Source organism: Nelumbo lutea, chromosome 6, assembly GCF_056320005.1.
Source record: "Nelumbo lutea isolate HS-2025 chromosome 6, American lotus-T2T, whole genome shotgun sequence".
In the NCBI taxonomy this organism is placed as follows: domain Eukaryota; kingdom Viridiplantae; phylum Streptophyta; class Magnoliopsida; order Proteales; family Nelumbonaceae; genus Nelumbo; species Nelumbo lutea.
In genome coordinates this window covers 59,847,155-59,863,806 of record NC_142689.1, presented here as the reverse complement: position 1 = coordinate 59,863,806, position 16,652 = coordinate 59,847,155, and the positions used below count along the sequence as shown (strand labels likewise).

General features: G+C 37.5%; 1 protein-coding gene across 1 annotated transcript; it reads left to right on the top strand.

Moving 5' to 3' along the window:
* The first annotated feature begins 1,539 nt into the window (after positions 1-1,539).
* On the top strand, positions 1,540-3,209 carry LOC148849120 (GATA transcription factor 5-like). The gene is made up of 3 exons (XM_088952448.1): positions 1,540-1,714; positions 1,805-2,158; positions 2,275-3,209. The coding sequence occupies exons 1-3, from the start codon at positions 1,604-1,606 to the stop codon at positions 2,962-2,964; spliced, it is 1,155 nt and encodes a 384-aa protein (XP_088808574.1). The 5' UTR covers positions 1,540-1,603; the 3' UTR covers positions 2,965-3,209.
* Positions 3,210-16,652: the final 13,443 nt, after the last annotated feature.

Sequence of the window (16,652 nt, the reverse complement as noted above, 5' to 3'; positions counted from 1 at the left end):
AAAATACCCTCCAACAGTCCAACTGAGTGTCGCATGCCAACGGATTGACATGAGAACCGCAAACCACGAATTTGCCTACACGTGAAAGGAGTGAACCAAATCACTGGTACCGGTCGAAAACGATCCGGATTATTTTTTACCGGGTAAACCCGTCCGCTTCTGGTAGAAGTAAAACTGGCGTATCGGACTTTTTCTTTTTACTTTTTCGGCGCAGCATTTTTTCTTTTCTTTTTTTTTTTCGTTTTTTCTCCCCGCGATAATGAGCATTTGAGGAGGACAAAGAAACTCCCCATTTTGCACGGATATTAGGAATCACCGACCGGACTGAGAGTCTGAGACCGAGAGACGTCTGAATCTGGATTTCCCCTAGTTCAAATTTAGCGATCCAAATTTACCCCAGGACTCAAACATCAGAAAATCATTTCAGTTGTGTTTCTTGGCGACAAAAGCTGCCCCCCCCGGTCCGTATACTTTTTCCTCTTCTATTTTCTTCTTTTAAAACTCGAAGGCTGCTGTCTTTCCAATTGCCCTGCTCCAATCGTGATTCGTGAACCTTGTTCATTATAAAGGGTATTTTGGTACTTTCGTACCAAACTTGGATGTTGGGACTATAATATTAAGGTAGTACTGAATCAGAGCGAGGGTAGGAAATCTAAGGTGGGGCCCTTTGGATAATCCAATGGCCATGGGAGGGCAGTCTCACGTAGGATCGATATACGAAGAAAGAAAGGGAGGGCAAGGATATGGAGAACAGCCAGAAAGAGCGGCGATCCACGCGGTGTTAGTGGGCAATCACGAATTATAAAGAAAGAAAAGGTAATCGCAGGTGAGAGAGCGGGTATAGTAACCTTGTAAATTAGTCAAGACGTGGGGGCCAGTGAGCCAGTCTTCCGAAAGAATTACAAAAGTAAAACAGAAAAGTGGCGGTTTCGTGAGAATTCCGTTTTTTTGGTGGGACAAAGATTCAAATCTCTCTCTTTTTTTTTGGGTAAATTGCTGAAACTTTTCTTGAAGTTTCATAATTGTAAATATCTCCCCTAAAAAATTCCAAAATATCTATGCTTTATTATTTGATTAAAAATTGAAAATGTTTTCATTATTCAAATTTTATCGCTAATCCAAACTTATTTTTTAAATTTACCCTTTAAATTAATTGCTCAAAGATAAAATTATAATTTTAAGTTCTCTTTTTTTTTATTATTTTATTGAACATTTTCGTAAAACTTATTAGAGGATTGCAATAGAAGGGGTTAACTTACAAATGTGTCAACAAGTTTAGAGGACGTAATTGTAATTACTAAACTTCCGGGAAGTTTTAGCAACATCAAAAATTTAAAAGGGAGATAACTGTGGATGCCGTCGGAACTGGGCAGCCTCAGGCACCAAGGACTCAGAGAGTGGTCGCTGGTGACTAGTCTTAAAACAGGGGCAGTTTACCGTAATTTTCAATGACATCGTTAAGTATATAACGTTTAAAAAGGGGGAAAATATGAAAATATGAAAAAATATATATATATATATGAAGAAGTAATAGTTATTAAAAGATAAACCAGGAACTGTGGGGGCACCTGTTTCGCCCGTGGACGCTTTCAGCCTTCATTCAATGCTGTACCAATATCTCCCTCTTAACCCTTTCTTGACTTGCTCCTCGTCCTCTGTAATTTCTTCTTCTCCCCTCCTCGTCTCCTCTTGCCCTCCTTCATCGTCTTTCCAGGTACCCTTTTAATTGTATTAAGGAAGAGTAACTTGTGAGAATATTATTTCAAACCGTTTCAGGTTGAACTTTCTTTTTATTCGTTTATAGGTAAAACCAGAAATGGAGTGTGTCGAAGCGAGGGCGTTGAAAACCAGTTTGTTGCCGGAGATGGCTTTGAAATCGAACCAACAAGTGTCTTGGGATGATGAGTGGTATGTCAATGGCGCAAATGGTGTTGCAGGGGATGATTTTTTTGTGGACGACCTTTTTGACTTCTCTAATGGGGATGTTGGAGGGGGGCTGGGGCTTTTTGAGGAAGTAGAAGAAGAAGAAGAGGAAGAAGAGAAAGATTGTGCCTCTGTTTCTTCTCAAGAACAAGGGGAGAACGATAACTGCAACTCTATCGCTTTTTCTGTGAAAGACGATTTTGGTTGTGTTCCCGGCAGTGAACTCAGCGTTCCGGTAAGCCGTTTCCCCGTTAAAATAACCGATAATAGGACCATTCTCTTCTTACTTTCCCTCTTTTCTTTCCGTTTTTCTGGATAAAAGTTTTAACTTGTCGAAGGAACTCATTTCAGACGGATGATTTAGCGAGCCTCGAATGGTTATCTCGTTTCGTGGAGGATTCTTTCTCAGGATTCCCGCTACCTTGCCCAGCCGGAAATCCAACGGACAAAACCCAAGGTGAGACGTTGAACCGGTCCGAACCGGAACCCGGAATAACACCACTTAAATTCCCGGTTTTCCAAACGCCGGTACCATGCAAGGCGAGAAGCAAACGTGCGAGAACCGGCGGAAGGGTTTGGTCCCTCGTGTCTCCTTTGCTCAGGGAGTCTTCTTCTTCTTCGTCGTCATCATCTTCTTCCTCTTCGTCGTCCTCTTCGACGTCACGTCTCATGTTGACCAACAGCGGCCAAAACCTGGAATTGTTCGACCATTCCTTAAAGCCGCCGGCGAAGAAGCAAAAGAAGAAGCCGGTTACAGAGACGGGTGGTCCCCAACCGCCTCGCAGGTGCAGCCATTGTCATGTTCAGAAGACCCCACAGTGGAGAACCGGTCCGCTGGGGGCCAAGACCCTCTGTAACGCTTGTGGGGTTCGTTACAAGTCCGGTCGGCTCTTGCCGGAGTATAGACCGGCTTGTAGCCCTACGTTCTCGAGCGACGTTCACTCTAACAACCACCGCAAGGTTCTGGAGATGCGACGGAAGAAAGAGATGATGATAGGTGGGCCAGAATCCGGATTTGCTCCGGCGGTCCAGAGTTTCTGAAGCTTTAGACAATAGGACAATCCGGTTCGAACCGTTTGGGTTCGAGTGTATATTTTCTGTAGTGGATGCTGATGCAGTAGGTGTTTAACCATGTAACGGAATTTAGAATTAGACAGTTTTTTCAAGTTAGTTTCCCTTTCATATTTTTAGTGGTTTTTACATAAATTTATTATTTGCGATTTTACTTACAGAGAAGATAAACGAGAAAACAGAGAAGGGAGATATCAGATAGTGTGTTATTATTATTTCCAATTCCACCAAATTATATTTTTAATTCCACCAAATTATTTCCAAAGAGATTGCATTGTGGTCTTGGGTTTTGAAACCGTTGGGCCGTTTCTGGCTCTCGTTGAAAAGCCAAAGCATTCGTGAGTCGTGACAGACAGCGATAGAGGGGAAGGAGTCAAACTTTTCTAGGGAACTTGATAGACTTGAGCGAGTTTAGGATCCCTAGGGTCCGTTTGGTTTGCATTTAGAATGGAGAATGCTATTCTGCCAGAAATATGAATGAGATTCTGATTCGACTCAACCAAACGGGCTATTCCAATTTTAATTTCAAATCCAGATCTCTATTCTCACAAACGAAACTGGTTCTTAGTTTATTTTTATTTTTAAATAAAAAACTCTAATTGTATTTTCAAATTTTTATAAAAAAATTTAATATTTTCATATAAATGATAATTCATACATATATTATTTATTTATAACATCACGTGAGTAGATGTAATGCCGCTCCCCTCCACGTGCTTCCCATTCATTTTAAAATTTTAGTCTCAACTCTCAACCATCATCGAACGCCACCAGGCCCACCAAATAAAATGAGAGAGAATTTAAATAATAAATAAACCAATTAAATGATGGAATCCCAAATCCCAATCTTATCCATACTCAAATCACCTTCCATGCCAAGATCATGATCACTACACGAGCTCTCAAAGTCAAGTCTCATCGCGATAATGTCTTCATCCAAATATCCACATCTGTAATGGGCCACATTATTCGTGCGTGGGCCTATGGGAATTGGGCTAGCATTACAATCATTGGGTTTCTTTTATTTTGAGCCGAATGCGTTGGTGAGCTGGTGATATATGTGCGGTTTGCTACTTTGCTCAGCTTGTAGGCTGGCTTATGTTGGCCGGGTAGCTTTGGTGGGTTCTTCTTGTACACGCACCACCCATAATGGGGTATGGGGAAGCAGAAGAAATAAAATGAAGCTATGCCTATCCATTCAATGGACGGCACATGATTGCATGGTTTTAAAAAATACCCGGAAACGGAATTGTTATTGTCACCGGTTCCTGGGTCGACCGTTTAACCATCTGATTTGAATAAATGGTTCATTCAGACAGTAAAAATAAAAAATAAAAAATGATAAAAAATCGTTGAATAGATAGACAGTTTGATCATCCAAGTCAATAAGTCATTGACTAATTCAACGGTTTTGGTCAAGAACTGAGTTTGAGATAAAATAAAACCAGTTGTCTGGATGGTTCCTGGGTCAAACAGTCTGACCGTCTAGGTCAACAGCAATTAAAAAACAATGCATGGTTGTATTTAAGCCTCCAAGAGTGTTCAATGCATGTACTCGTGTTTGGTAAGAATGCATGTATTATTATAATTATTATTTGATAGATTGGGATATAATTAGCACCACCGAGGGCGAGCCCTATCAGCAGCATCCAAAAATTTAAAAAAATAGGAAAAAAGAAAAAGAAAACAAAAAACCTAAAGTCTAGGATGAGCTCCTCTCAATCTTGGCCTTTGTTGGTTAACCAGTTAACTGCACAGTTTCCTTTTCTCTTATGATATGGGTGTAGAATGTATTTATGTATTAAAAATGATGGTTTTTATAAATTTCAAGACATATTTACATCTAAAATGAGAGCAAATTTTGCATCTAAAGCTGTATTTGGTTGCAAAGTAAATACCTTTCTACTGATGCACAATTATGACAGTGCAAATGATTTGAGTGTAAATTCTGACAGATTTTTGTTTCAAAATTTAGCTTATTTTGTATGATTGCAGTGCAAATGAAGTAAATTAAGACATGAAACAGAATAAAGTAAAACACCCAAATAAAATGAAACGACAATTTGCATTCTTTTTAATTTGCACTCCCATGCATTTGTATTAGTGTAAATAAAATTCCACTCCAACCAAACACTACATAAGGCTCAATTTGGAAGGAGTACAAATACAAATATGTAGAGTGCAAAACCTTGTATTTTATATTATTTTGTATATATTTGTATTGTACATATTTATATTTATACTCTTTCCAAACTGAGCCTAAAAAATAGATACAAACTTTGCACTTAAAGGAATATTTGGATTCACATGTGCACCCATTAGGACAAAAAATTGTTTGACAAAAAAATAAATTTATGAAGGTAAAACTAAACCAACTTTACATTTTACATGTACATGTTTGTATTTACAATCTATTTGCTCTCTTTCCAAACAAAGTCTAAATATTTTTTATAAAGTCAAAATCTTCAAAGTAACCTTGTCAAGCCCCTCCACAATATCACTTATCCCCTCGCCAATTTTTAAATCTTTCAGTCGCCGCTCTTTCTTGCTTTGGCCCTTAGGCTGTCGGCATTGTTTAACATTCCTCCATATATATATATATATATATAACATTAGTAGGTTCTGACCTCTGCTTTATAACATTAGTATAGACATCATTTAACAAGTCCACTTTTGTAGTCATTTTCTTCGTTATAAATTATCATTTATGCTTCTTTCTTTGTTTTAGAAAAAAAAAAAAAAAAGAAATTGCATTGGACGGTGGGTGGGGATGGGTGAATGGTGATACTACTTATTAGGGGCTGGAGAAATCTATTGGGTCCTTTTTCTTTAGCTTAGTTTTAATCTTGCTGGAAGCCTGGAAATTGCCTTGGTATTCAGATGCTTTGGGTTGTGGCAGAAAAGGAAACATTAAAGCTCCATTTGGTTTGTAATTTGGAATCAAAATTGAAAATTAGAATCAATTGGAAAGAGAATTTTATTTTCAAGGAAAGGAGGGGGAATGACTATTCCTTCAAATAGAGGAAAATATAGGAAGGTCATTCCACCAGGAACGAAAGTGAGATTCTGATTCTATCCAATCAAAAAGTTAGAATCAAAATCATCCATTCGGATTTCGACTCCTGACCCCTATTCCCATGAAACCAAATGGGCCCTAGTTGTTGGAAAACTGATGACAAGTTGGAATTATCAGCATTTTTTTAAGTGTTGTTTGTGAATTGTGAATTTCATTTCTTATCTTAAAATCTTAAAAATCGTAGATTTTGATTACTGTACCTGTATGCAGCAGTAGTAGCAGTGACCAGTGAGGGGAGGTGAAGCGGAGAAATCCGGTTTCAGTTACGTGGAACAAAAGGATTCAGTACACACTACACTCCGTAAAAGTAGTAAAAAGCATCCTATTAGTGCAGTGTAGAGTACTGTTGAAGTGTCCACCTTAACTTTTTGACTTGGCCATATTGGAAATTATGTCACGTGCCTTGTCGGCTCCGAGCCTATTCCTATAATCTTTTTTTTTTTTTTTCTTGATAAGATAATCTTATTTAGGTGGATGCATTCCCCTTTGTATATGAATATGTGGGGCCACCTTTAATAACTCAGAGAGAGAGAGAGAATTGATTTCACTGTACATAAACAAACGACTGAGGCTTTATTGCTGTCTATTAATTAATGATCGAAAACTGAAATTGAGGATTTTTGCTTCTCGTCTTCGTGGAGGAGAGGCCAAGATTTGTAGTTCTGTAGTGTGCAATTGTGCTACGTGTCAGAGTTACATTACATCAGCAGTATTAAGTATTTGGTTAGATGAGCCGCCATTTGTGCTTTTGGCCTTTTGCTGTTTTTTTTTTTTTTGTATAATTAGAAATTAGAAATAAAAAAGGCCTTGTTTTTTTGCCATGTCAGCGGCTTATGTGGTCAACCCACTCTTTTTCTATCAATCTTGTGGAATTTCTTGTTGGGTCATTTACTGGAACACTTATAATTTTATAGATTTATGTAAACTTATTATATAGTATGCATTTTACTAAAATACCCCTTATAGCTTGCAACTTATTTATTTAATCGACCTTCATTTTAAGAACTATTTGTTTTGCCATCTGAACATGATCACCTAAAGTAATTAAAAAATGTTCAAGGGTATGGACCTATGGTTGTTTATTCTGAAAGTACCCTCAAACTGAGTGAAAATTTTCAAGATTTTAAATCCATGGTTGTTTATTCCAAAAGTATCCGTAATACTTTTTATATAGAAAACAAAACTGACCAAATAGAAAAAAATAGAATGATTGTCCATGTTTTACTAGGGACAAAAATGACATTTTTGTTTTTAGTTTCTTTTAATTAAATTTATTTGAATGAATATTAAGATTAGATTTATCATTTTCTATTTTCATCTAAATAAATTGATTACAAATTGTAAGAAATATTTTAATAAAATACAAATTATAAGATAGGTTTTAGTAAATTAATGAAATTATAAAGAGCATTTTAATAAATGACCCTTTGGCACATGGAAAGCCTCCTCCAGCAACCTCCCTGCTTTTCATATAACCTTTTTAATATTTTTAAATTGAAAATTAAAAAAAAAAGAAAAAGAAAAGATGGAGGACAGAAGACATATCTTGTTTTGCCAGGTGTCATATGCAGATATCCCAGCAAAACTAACTCTACTGGTAATGATGGAGCAACCTGGTCGAATTGTTTGGAGTATTATTAGTGTATAACCTCAAGCAGCTAACACACAATAACTTGAGATCGATAGAGGGGACATTGGATCGTGGGACATCACGAATCAAAGCATTCAGTCTGTTGCTGTGCTGTGCATATTATGTTAATAAGGCTACTCCAACATCAGGAGGGCCTACACTCCTACAGCTACAGCTACAGTCAGGAGCATTAACGCTGGTTTAACTTTTTATTTTTAATTTTATTTTATCATTTAATATACACTATTACGCCCATACGGTTGTGGGAATCATCAGGGCAAGGTCAAGATGCTATTGGGCTAGCTAGGGATTGATATCATGATGGCATCATGGTAGGAGGATGTGGGGCCACCCGATGTAATTGCATTTATCCAATAAATATTTTTTGGGTAATATTTAATTAGATAAAAAGTCAATATTAAAATAAATAAATTTATTTTATAATGTTTTATAAATGTTTTTTTTTCTAAGATAGGTATCATTTACCTTAAAACTAACTTTATCATGGGCCTAGTATTTACTGAAAAAAGAATACTGCAAAATTGGCCAATGCGAATCACTTTTCTATCAACTAACTTTCCGCCCTTTTATTTCCTGCCTTAGATTACACTTTTCAGGCCTTGTATACATAATATAGTACATGATTTTTTTTTCTTTTGGTTTGTATTAAATTGTAATATGCAATTAGGGATGGCAATTTCTATCCTATCCGGCAGGTACTGCCCCTACTCACCTCAATAGGGTGTTTTTTATTTTTTATTTTTTAACTTGAAATTTATATTTTGGGGTGGATATGGGTTTTGAGACTTTACATCTATACAGGTACGAATAAAGTAGAGTATTAGGCTAAATCCGACCTTCCCCAACTTGTATATACTGTAAGGCATATAAACTTATGTATTAGATATTAAATTTAATAATATTTTGAATTTTGTGAAATATAATTAATAGTTTATATATTTTTACATGTTTTAATCAAATAATTATAAATTTTGATGCTTGGTCATATTATTTTATTTGTTTATTACTTACACATAACAAAATATAATAAAAAAATTGTCTAGGAAAGTCACTCGAATTGATCCTTTTATTGTTTTCAGTAATTGCATATTAATTAGTGGATTTATGAATCAGGGATGGACCGTTCCATATCTATGAGTCACTTACATATCATGGCAATTTCTATTGTGATATATACATGAAATGAAGCAATGTTTTAAAAATTGATTTGGAATTATAATCGTTTTGGCCGCTGGTTTTTGGGTTGACAGCTTGATCATTCGGTTGGAATGGATGGTCTATTCTGACAAAAAATTAATAAATAATTAAAATAAAATGACCAAAAACCATTGAATGAGTCGATGGTTCAACTGCCTAGATCAATGGATCGTTGACCAATTCAATGAATTTTGGATAGGGATTGGATTTGGAGTAAAACAAAACCAGTTATATGGACAGTTCTCGGACTAAACGGTCCAACCGCTTAGATCAATGGCAGTTCGAAAACATTGGAATGAAGTAAAAAGGAGATCAAACAAAATGGGCATCTTTTCAATGGAAACACTAGCTTTTTCAGATAATTTTTATATTCCAATTACTCTGAAATAAAAGTAGATTACTTCACTTGCAAATTGTGAACAATGCATATCCTCTTGTTGAAATTGTTATACTATTCCATAAATTCGGCTATTAGTTTTAAAGAATCCCAGCTGATTAAGAGAAACATAAAAATAATAAAATAAAATAATATTGATTGAAGGAAACTGTAGTATTGTACCAGGTGTTGGGATTTCATAAAAATGGATTTTGGGGTGGGGACAGGTTTTGGGATTTTACAACCCATATATGGCTACGGGTAGGGTATTGGTATTAGGCTAAGCATGACTCTCTCTGATTCAAGTGTTGTTGGGAGGCATATGAACTTATGTAGTAGGTGTTGAATGCATTAATATTTTGAATTTTATGTGAAGGATAATTGATAATTTATATATTTCTTACATGTTTAATAAAATAATTAGGAAATTTGATGTTTGTTCATGCTATTTTACTTATTACTTATATATAACATGAAATAATAAGAAATTAGATGCAGGTTCTAAACCCCACCTGCCAATTCGACCCATTGCACTTTCAAATACAAGGAGAGTATAGTTGGGGACGGTTTTACATTTCTATGTGCAGAAGAGTTTGAATTCTGAAAATCCAACCTGTTACAGATTTTAAGAAGGAGATTGGGAGGTCTAAGGAGACAGATAGAGTCTAGGATTTTCAGTACCCTCCCCCAAACCCACTCCCTTGCCGTCACCTTAGAGGGATGCTAACTTATGGGGAGAATGGAGATGGGGCTTTCACTAAGCTGCTTTGGGCTTTAAGCAAGATGGTCCATTTGAAAAGCCTACAAGCAATTTGTTTTTCATTAAAAATCAGGGTATATCTTTAATATCTATATATTGTTTAACCAATTACACGAATTCAAATCTGCACCCCCACAGAACGCGCCCCACAAACATCTCACAGAACATCCCAACCGTGTATTAAAATCATCTCTAAATTAGATTTTTCCAATACACGCTGAGGTGTGCATGTGGGGCACACTCCGTGGGAGGCCAATGTGAACTCCAATTGCATGGCTTTTCTTCTGAAAGCTTTCTCCAAAGCATCTCAGGTAAAGTGCCACTACCAAAACTTAAGCTCTTGTAAAGAAGGCACTCTTCAGTAGGGGTGTCAATGGACCAATTTTGGGTTGGATTCTGTTCAAATCAAAATCCATTTAGAGGGATTGAATGGACCAATAAGACATATTTTTATTATTTAGGCTGTGTTTGATTGCAATGCAAATAAATTTGCAATGATGTAAAATTATGGCAGTGCAAATGATTTATGTGAATTCTGATATATTTTTGTTTCAAATTTTAACTTACTTTATTTGATTTCAATATAAATGAAGTGAATTAAAACATGAAAAAAAAAAAAAGTAAAACCCAAAACAAAATTAACCAAGAAATTGCATCTTCTTTTTTTCATTTACACTTTTATACATTTGTACTAATGCAAATTGCACTGCAACCAAACACAGCGTTAAGGACATTGTCATCTGTTAAAATTCCGCTCAAAATCTTTGTCTTGTTGAACTTGAAGGAAGCTAACGAGGCTGCACCGGTCGCAGCATCAATGAGTTCCAATGGCTGTAGACATTAAAGACTTTAAAGTATCGTTATTGTCTCCGCCTTGGCAGCTAGAACAAATCCTCCAAAAAAAAAAGGGTTAATTGCTTGGTTGACTGAAGGGGTAATCTCCATTTCCTTTGCTTTGTCTGTTAGTGAAGTGATAGTTTATGGTTGTTTTTTTTATTTTTATTTTTGGTCGATTCTACTTGATGTACTTTCTGTTTCTCTCTGAACAATCAAATTTGAACATATGCATGGATAAATTAAAGCAAGTAGGCGAAGGACTATCTTGCCAATCAAGGTCACCATTCACCAAGCAAAGAACAAAGACAAACGAGTACAGAATTTGAAATGCTTGTTTCGGGGGGATTTTTCATTTTTGGTCCTCAGTGCCCCAAGTGTTGTTAAGGCTCAATTTGGAAGGAGTATAAATGCAAATATATAGAGTGCAAAACTATGTATTTTGTATGTATTTGTACTGTATATTTTTGTATTTGTACTCCTTCCAAATTGAGTATTTACATATTTGTATTTGTACTTCTTCTAAACTGAGCATAAAGTACATCCTATCCTTACTATAAAGTATCCCTAGTCTCCTTAAAGGTGAAGCAAAAAGTTGGTATCACACTATTACTACTCTTGTTCTCTCTTTCCTGTCTTATTGTTTCATTAATAGGAATAGTTTGCATTGACATTGTAAAGTAGAACACAAGAAAGACTAGTTGGGTTGTCTCAGACTAAGTTCTTGGTGGAAGAGGAAACTTCGCCCTCAGGAGCCATTCTATTACTAGAGTTGGTTTATTCTGAGAATGTTGATTGAATTGCATGGGGTGGGTGCATGGGACTATGGGAGCCAGGAACCCAACAGTTGAATGAACTCAGCATTCTTTGTCTTTTAGCAAGTTGAGACTTGAGAGTGGAGTACTGTATAGGTCTATCAATGAACTGGGTTTGGATTGGACCCGTCTGAATCAAATCCAATTGAGATTGATTGGATGGACCAATATGACATTGAATTGGATCAATCCCAGATTTTATGGTCCAAAGTATTTATTGGATTGGATTGGACCTGGTCCATCCGTAATGGATTCATATTAGATTGGGTCGAATTGAATCAATATCTGAATCATTGATAGAAGATTAGAATACGAGTGTCAATGGACCAGGTTTGAGTTGATACAAATCTAAATTAAAACGAATTTGAACAAATTGGGAGGTTCAGACATTGAATTGGACTGATTCAAAATGGTTCAGAGTATTCATTAGATTGGACCTGATCCATCTATAATGGACTCATATTTGACCGGATCAGATTAGACTAAATCTGGTCCAATTGACACCTCTAACTGTATTTACTGTAAAACTAAAACTATAAGAAAAAGTTGATTAAAATTGAGGATTTAAAGTGACTATTTCTTTTTGGAAACTAATTAAAACCCTGGTTCTTTGAACAGGCTACTGATTACTCCATTGCATGCTTACAAAAAAGCAAGTACAATTGTACAAAAGCAAAATAAGAAAGGAGTGTTTGATAGGTAAGACTATAATAGGAATCGAAGGGTTTAGACCCACCAAGAATATTCTTATACATGACAATGGCAGCATATGAAAAGCTTACGCAAACGCAACCAAAACCACGTAGTCCGGTGAAGTACAAATCTGAGGAGGATCGTAAAGTGGAGAATCTTTATTGAGTTCAAATCAGCTCCCCACTATATTGCCTCCATACCGTCCCACAGTGCATTTTCGTCCAGCATTAGGAATATCTTTGGATGATAACATTATCATTTGATGTTGATCTGATCCCACACGAATATCTAGTTGTGTGCACTATTTTCAATTGTTACGCACGAATGGGTCCCACCACTAAAGCATAAGTATAGCCTTCAGATTCCATCTTGATGGTTGATTCGTTCTGTATGAATTACTGGGCTTGGCCCAAGGCCCCAAGCACACAAACCTTTTATCAGAAAAAGGTTGAGTAAAGTGGCTTGGGCTGTATTAGGACCTAGATTCTTTCCAAGCCAGAAAACTAAAAAGCAATGCACTTGTGGGCATTATCTTGCATATATTTGGGGACTACTTCCTGTAAGGCCTATAGAAGGATCTGGGATGTAAGGGTGTCAATGGACCGGTTTTGGACTGGATTCCGTCAGTCCAAAATTAATTTGGACGGATTGGACGGACTAAAAAGGCATAGTGGATTGGATCAATCCTGTCCAAAATATTTATTAGATTGGATTGGACCTGATCCGTCCGTAATAAATTTATATTGAATTTGATTGGATTAAGCCAATATCTAATCCATTGATAGATAAGAATATAGGTGTCAATGGACCAGGTTTGGGTTGAAACCGGTCTAAATTAAAATGAATTTGAAAAAATTGGATGGTCTGAACATTGAATTGGATCGGTCCAAAATGGTCTAAATTATTCATTTGATTGGATTGGACCTGGTTCATTTGTAATAGACTCACATTGGACTGGATCGGGTTGGACCAAATCCAGTCCAATTGACACCCCTATTAGGATGGTAGGATTAACAAATAGCCACATGTTACAAATTCAAAGGGTGCAATACTGGGTATGGATGGCGCAATGGAGACCCGCTGGTTCTAAGGGTCTATTTGGTTTGCAGTCGGAATTGGAATTGGAATAATATATTCTCATAATCTGTTTGGTTTAGAGTTCAAACAAGAATATGAATGGGAATTGAAATCAGCAAGAATAGATTTCATTCCCAAGGAAGGGGCAGGGAATAGTCGTTCCCTCAAATGAGGGAATGCCATTCTAGCAATAATAGGAATGGGATTCCGATTCCCACTCAACCAAACAGTTGGAATCGAAATAGCCCATTCCAATTCCGATTTGAGACCCATATTCCCGTGAACCAAGTGGGGCCTAAAATCTGTTAATAGGTTAAACATTTTAGGGACCATTCACATTAATTCCAGCTGTTACGACCATAGTTTTTAAAACTGACCTGGCGACCGAACCGGTCAGGCTGGTTATTGGGTCGAATGGGCCGATCGTTCAACCCAAACGGTTAGCCCGTTTTGACAAAAAAATTAAAAAAGAATTAAAAAACGGTCAAAATCGTTCAAACGATTCGAATGATTAACCAGCCGGTTCAGCGATTTATTGTCCAAAATCAATGGTTTTGAGAAAAAAAAATGGTTTTGGGGAAAAATGGAACCGGTCAAGACCGGTCCAACCGTTCGGTCCAGTCCGGTTTTGAAAACCATGGTTACGACTACAAGATGCTGGATATGGAGACGTCTACATTATTGTGGTGATAGACCACATCTAGCCCTAGATAGATTAAAGATGTTTTCATAAAAAAAAAAAAATTGCAGTGAAATTTCACTTGTACTGATGCAAAAAGATGGGAGTACAGCAGTGCAAATTCTGTTTGAAGTAAAATAAAATCAGAAACAAAATCAAGATAAAAATCAATGTATAAGTACATGGATTTAGCCCATGGAAAAGGACAGGAGCTCTGATCCTGTAATCTTCACGATGACACAGGACGAAACCCTACTCATGAACCTTATGCCCTAAAATTAACAAACGAATAGACTTTCCTATTTGAAGAAAATCTCTTTTCTCATCTTCTATCAAGAAAAGTTGTCCTCTAAAATAGAGGAGATCGAAAACTCTCCTTAGGTATCCAATACCAATCCCTTACAAGAGCCTTGCCCAACTTTGTTTCTCTCTTCTAGCTTCAACTCTACCATCCTTCCTCCCTCACAAAGCTATCCATCATCCATCATCCTTGAAGAAGACCTACACTGTTGCCTTACCTCCCTGTTTATATTAGAATCATTGGTTCTTTCCTGATCACAGAAATGGCAACTAGAAGAATTAACCTCACTTTCATTCATAAAAATCCTATTGAGAACAAAGAGATGGTCCAACCAAACAAGAGCAAAAACAGGAAGGCTACAAGAGTTATAGAGAACTAGAGATCCTTGCTCACAAAATCTACAATCTTAATGATTGTGTTGCTGGGGTTGAGAATAGGCTGGACATCATACTGGCCAGCCTCTAGAAGACATCGACACCCTAGAACTATAGCAAGTGGAAATTAAAGAGATATTGATATAAGCCCTCAACTCGGCCGCCCTCAAAACCTACCTCCACCTATTCACCATCAGCCACCACCAACCTCAGTTTTCTGCCTAGATACCTCCTCAGAGGCACACTAGATTAGCATTGGCACCACAAGGTCCTACAATTGCTTTCCCTAACCCAACTTATCAAACCCCACCACCCTACAAACCACGATTTTGTTTTCCTCCAAAATCGCTTTTTCACCCAAAACTGTTAATTTTAGTCAGCAAACCGTAGAATTGGTAGGTTAACCGTTTGAACCGTTCAAACGATTTTGATCATTTTCCAATTTTTTATTTTTTTACTTTTTTTAATTTTTTTGTCAGAATGAGTCGGCCATTTAGGACTGGTTCGGTCACCAGTTTGTTTTTAAAAACCATGCTACAAACCCCTGTATGCCGAAGAGCCACTGTTTGTCGTTCCTACCCCAGTACAACACCCCTACATGGCCAAGAAACCCAATGACCCCTCTGAATCTCTAGTAAATCGGACCAAGCTTCATGAATATGTTCAAAGCCTTATCAAAGCTAACTAGACCTGAGCCAAAACCTTCATACTCCTTAAAAAGCCCTTCTCCAACCATATCTTGAATAAACCCCACCCGGTTGGCTATACGCCTCCTCAATAGTGAACCCTGACGATAAACAGGGTAGCAACCCTTGTGAACACATCAGCAAATTCAAAGACTCTATGGGTGCCTTTGCTTTGGACAAAGATATCAAAGTAAGAGAGTTCTCCAAGTCTCTAACATCCCCAACCTACTCTTGGTTTATGAGTCTAACATAGGAGGGATTGATTCCTAGAATGATCCGGTGGAAAATTTTCTTACCAAGTGGTTCACCCTAGAGAGGTGCATGACTTTGGTAGACCTATGCAATATAGAACAAAGAGCTGGAGAAGAAAACCATGACTATGGGATATGTACAACAAGCCATTTTCCAAACCCCTTTTCTACGCAATCAAGAAACACATCCAACTGCTTTGGAGCCAGATCCCCATCTTGGGGATCCTATTCTCACTGTAGCTTTCCACCTCGGGAGCCCCAATGGCAAGCCATGGTCGATCTTGCGCAATTTCAAGCGATGCAATAGAAGGTCGACCGAATTCTTGCGATGATGGAGATGTTGGAACAGCCAACCCAATCCCCCCAAACCATTCACCCTGCCGCATAGGCGCTTACTATGGCTGATCCTTGCACTAAGGACCCCAAAAAGCGCCACCCAAATAGGTAGAGGGTTTGGTCTGACCAAGAAAGTCAACAATGATCAAGAAGGCCAGACTCTCCAGTCCGGTCCCACACACATGATGTACACAGCAAATTACACCGTTACACCCAGATTCCAGTAAAAAAATGGCTCAACCAGCGTTTGCCACAACCACCGATCTCGATAGCTGAATCCAGCTTGGTCTAAGATCAGCTAGCAATACCAAAAGGAGAAAGGTCTACGGATTCGCTAGTCGAATCCAACATTCACCACAACCACCGATCTCGACAGCCGAATCCTAATGATTATGTTGAAGGGTTCAAGGCCGTGATGATGCTACACGACTTGTTTGAAGGATTGATGTGCAAGGCCTTCGTCGCCACCCTCCACGGAGTCGCTAGGAACCGGTATGCCTCCCTTCCTCTGCGGTCCATATCTTCTTGGGAACAACTGGACACCCAATTCTT

Excerpts from the sequence above, each read along its gene's own strand:
- LOC148849120 (XM_088952448.1), top strand. The coding sequence starts at position 1,604 with ATGCTGTACCAATATCTCCCTCTTAACCCTTTCTTGACTTGCTCCTCG. Across the intron at positions 1,715-1,804 it reads CTCCTTCATCGTCTTTCCAG|GTAAAACCAGAAATGGAGTG; the intron begins GTACCCTTTTAA and ends ATTCGTTTATAG. Across the intron at positions 2,159-2,274 it reads GCAGTGAACTCAGCGTTCCG|ACGGATGATTTAGCGAGCCT; the intron begins GTAAGCCGTTTC and ends AACTCATTTCAG.